The 2,720-nt window shown below is 58.3% G+C and overlaps 1 protein-coding gene and 1 long non-coding RNA gene across 2 annotated transcripts in view; both read right to left on the bottom strand.

Moving 5' to 3' along the window:
• Positions 1–1,798: 1,798 nt before the first annotated feature.
• Positions 1,799–2,473, bottom strand: LOC103270260. Its single transcript, XR_504954.1, has 2 exons — positions 2,187–2,473; positions 1,799–2,106 (listed from the first exon to the last, which is right to left on the bottom strand). It is a non-coding gene; the product is annotated as an uncharacterized LOC103270260 (long non-coding RNA).
• Positions 2,474–2,483: 10 nt separating this feature from the next.
• Positions 2,484–2,720, bottom strand: part of CDH24 (cadherin 24) — a 7,976-nt gene continuing 7,739 nt past the window's right edge. The window contains exon 13 of the mRNA XM_008067804.1: positions 2,484–2,503. Coding sequence (XP_008065995.1) covers positions 2,484–2,503 — 20 coding nt within the window. The remainder of the gene's footprint in view (positions 2,504–2,720) is intronic.

Here is a 2,720-nt window from a genome sequence, read left to right as displayed (position 1 = left end):
GCAGTGGCCGCTCCCGGCCACTGCAGCCTTGACCTGCTGGGCTCTGGCAATCCTTCCGCCAAGCCTTCCGAGTAGCTGGAACTACAGGCGCGCGCTACCATGCCTGGCTGATTTTTGATTTATTGTAGAGATGAGGTCTCGCCAAGTAGCCCAGGCGGGTCTCGAACTCGCGGGCTCAGGCAATCCACTCACCTCAGCCTCCCAAGGCGTGGGATTACAGGCTGAGCCACCGAGTCCGACTTGTCCCCCTCTCTTTTCCTCCACAGTCCCACCCACCTCCACTCCCTTTGACAGGTTCTAACTTTCCAGAGGATGAGGTATTTGAGGCCAGAGATAAGCCCACAGGCTTTGCTGACAAGCCTGTTTTCCTACGCCCCGTTATTTTCCTCGACAATTTTATCAAGTTGGGGGAAGACCTCCAGAGGGTGTTAGGGAGAGCCGGACAGGCGAAGGCCAGCATCCCATTCCAGCGCACCCCTCACTAAGAGTGGCTCTTGAATCGTTTCCTCCTTTTGCCCAGTAATCCCTGCAAGTTTGATCAGGGTGAGAACAAAGGGCAGAGAGATTGCTCTTCCCACCCTGAAACAGGATACCTTGTCTCTTCTGAAGCCTAGCTAGGGGTGCTCCCTCCTTAGTCTCCCGAGGCCATGGGGGGATAGACAGCCTGTTCTTACATGGGCCCTTGAGCTGTCAGGGGCCCAGGACTCCAGTCTTCAGCAGGGTAACTGACAATCCGGCAACAGAGCCAACGTCCTTGTTCTCCCTCCATCAGGTTGTCCTAACCAGGCAGGTGCGAAAGCTGCAACAGAAGGCATGTTCACGTGGAAGCAGTTTTCCCCAGTTGCCAGCACCCCACACTTAAGAGAGGGCAGTCACAAGGACCTATCTTGACTCGCCTACTCCTTTGTAGAAGCTAAGAGACACCCGTTGTTTTTTGTTTGTTTGTTTTCTCACTCTGTCGCCCAGGCTGGAGTCTTCGGCCTCAGCCTTCCAAGTAGCTGAAACTACAGGCGTGCGCCACCACACCCAGTTAATTTTTCTTGATTTATTGTAGAGACGAGGTCTTGCCATGTTGTGCAGGCTGATCTTGAACCCCTGGGCTCAGGCAATCTTTTTGCCTTTGCCTCCCAGGTACCAGGATTACAGGCATGAACCACTGGGCCCATCTTAGAGGCCTGAGCGCTAATGCTGGCTGCTGGGTGGATCCCTTCTCTGCCTCAGGGAGTGGAGTCCTTGTTCAGCTCCCAACCCAGGTGACTGATTCTGCCCCTCAACAGCCTACCTCCCTGGTCCCTCCTCTTCCTCCTTTTTGCTCCAGGAAGACTAAGGTCGTGGACTGGGGGAGGATTAAAGGTGGCAGCCGTAGGCCCAGATCCAGTGTGGCTGTCTCACTTTGCGCCTGCCCCTCTGCTGCCCACCACTCGCATAACTTTCCCAGCTGGAACCCCCTCTTCCCAGTCTTGTCTCTCTCCTCCTCTCTTCTCAGTTGTTCCCACCCTTTGATTCTCCTGCCCACCTTCCTCTCGGGCCAATCCCCACATTTCGATTTCCTTGGACAGGTAGACCAGCAGGGAACCTAGGGAGTTGGTGGTGAGACTGGGGCACAGAGTCATTATCTCCTTACTCTCTGATGGAACAAACCCCAAGTCTCCTCCATCTAGAGGGACTTGAAGTAGATTTTCCCTGAGGAGATGGGAGAATGAGCTAGGAGGGGACGGGCTGGGCTTCTGCTCCCATCCCCGGCACAAGGAAGCTCTGTGCAGAGACCTGAGTGCAGTGACAGAAGCAGGGCTCCAGCTTTACAAAATAAAGTGTTTGTTTATTATGAAATTAGACATGGAGGCCCCTCCCCTTCCTCCCTCTTTCCCTTGCCCCAGCTGCCTCCGCCGTCCTTCCCCCACTCTCCCTGGGGCTTGGGAAGCACACAAGACATGCCCAGAGCAGGGATGCCCAGGGCAGGCTGACAGCTGGGCAGAACTCCAGGGAGGTGGCCACGTGGGAGGCTGGAGCTCTGGCCCTGGGAGGCAGGCTGGCTCCCTCTCTCTGCGGGAGGCCAGTGGAGCCAGGAGGAGGCCATGAGTGATGGACGGAACCATGCGGGCAGGTCTGTAAGGACAGGGGAGCCCAGTGAGAGGCGGGGTTGGTCCAGCCCCTCTCCCTGCCCCAGGCAATCTAGAGGCACTGACCTGGGGCAGAGCATCCCCTGCAGGAGGGTGGGCAGCAGTGGCTGGAAGTTTCTCTTGATTTTGGGATGGACAACAGAAAAAACCAAAAAGCCAGTCACAGGGACCCAGAGAGAAGGCGGGAGACGTGGCGGGAGAGACAGACACAGAGTATGTGTGCGGGCAAGGAGGGAGACAGAGTGTGCGCGAGGTTTCGAACTGCAGAGACAAAAACGGCCACGGAGAAAGGAGGGGAGTCACAGTGAGAGAACGAGGTCCGGGGCCAGAGCCACCAAACTCAGACCCGGAGAGAGCGGGGTGTCACAGAAAGACAAAGGTCCCTGGAGAGACGCACACACCGACCGACCGGGAGGAGAGGCAGGCGAGAGCACACACCGACCGACCGGGAGGAGAGGCAGGCGAGGCGCGGGTGCCCGGGGGAAGGAGGGAGGGACGCAGGGACAGGGAGGAGGCCTGGGGCCCCGGGGCTGCTGCCGCCCGCCTGGAGCCCGTGGGGCTCACTCAGAGGGCCGGTGCCGGCCGCCCCCCGCGGCGCTC

This window comes from Carlito syrichta, unplaced genomic scaffold, assembly GCF_000164805.1.
Source record: "Carlito syrichta isolate Samal-C Ts95f unplaced genomic scaffold, Tarsius_syrichta-2.0.1 Scaffold309773, whole genome shotgun sequence".
Lineage (NCBI taxonomy): Eukaryota > Metazoa > Chordata > Mammalia > Primates > Tarsiidae > Carlito > Carlito syrichta.
This window is presented reverse-complemented; position numbering and strand designations above follow the sequence as displayed.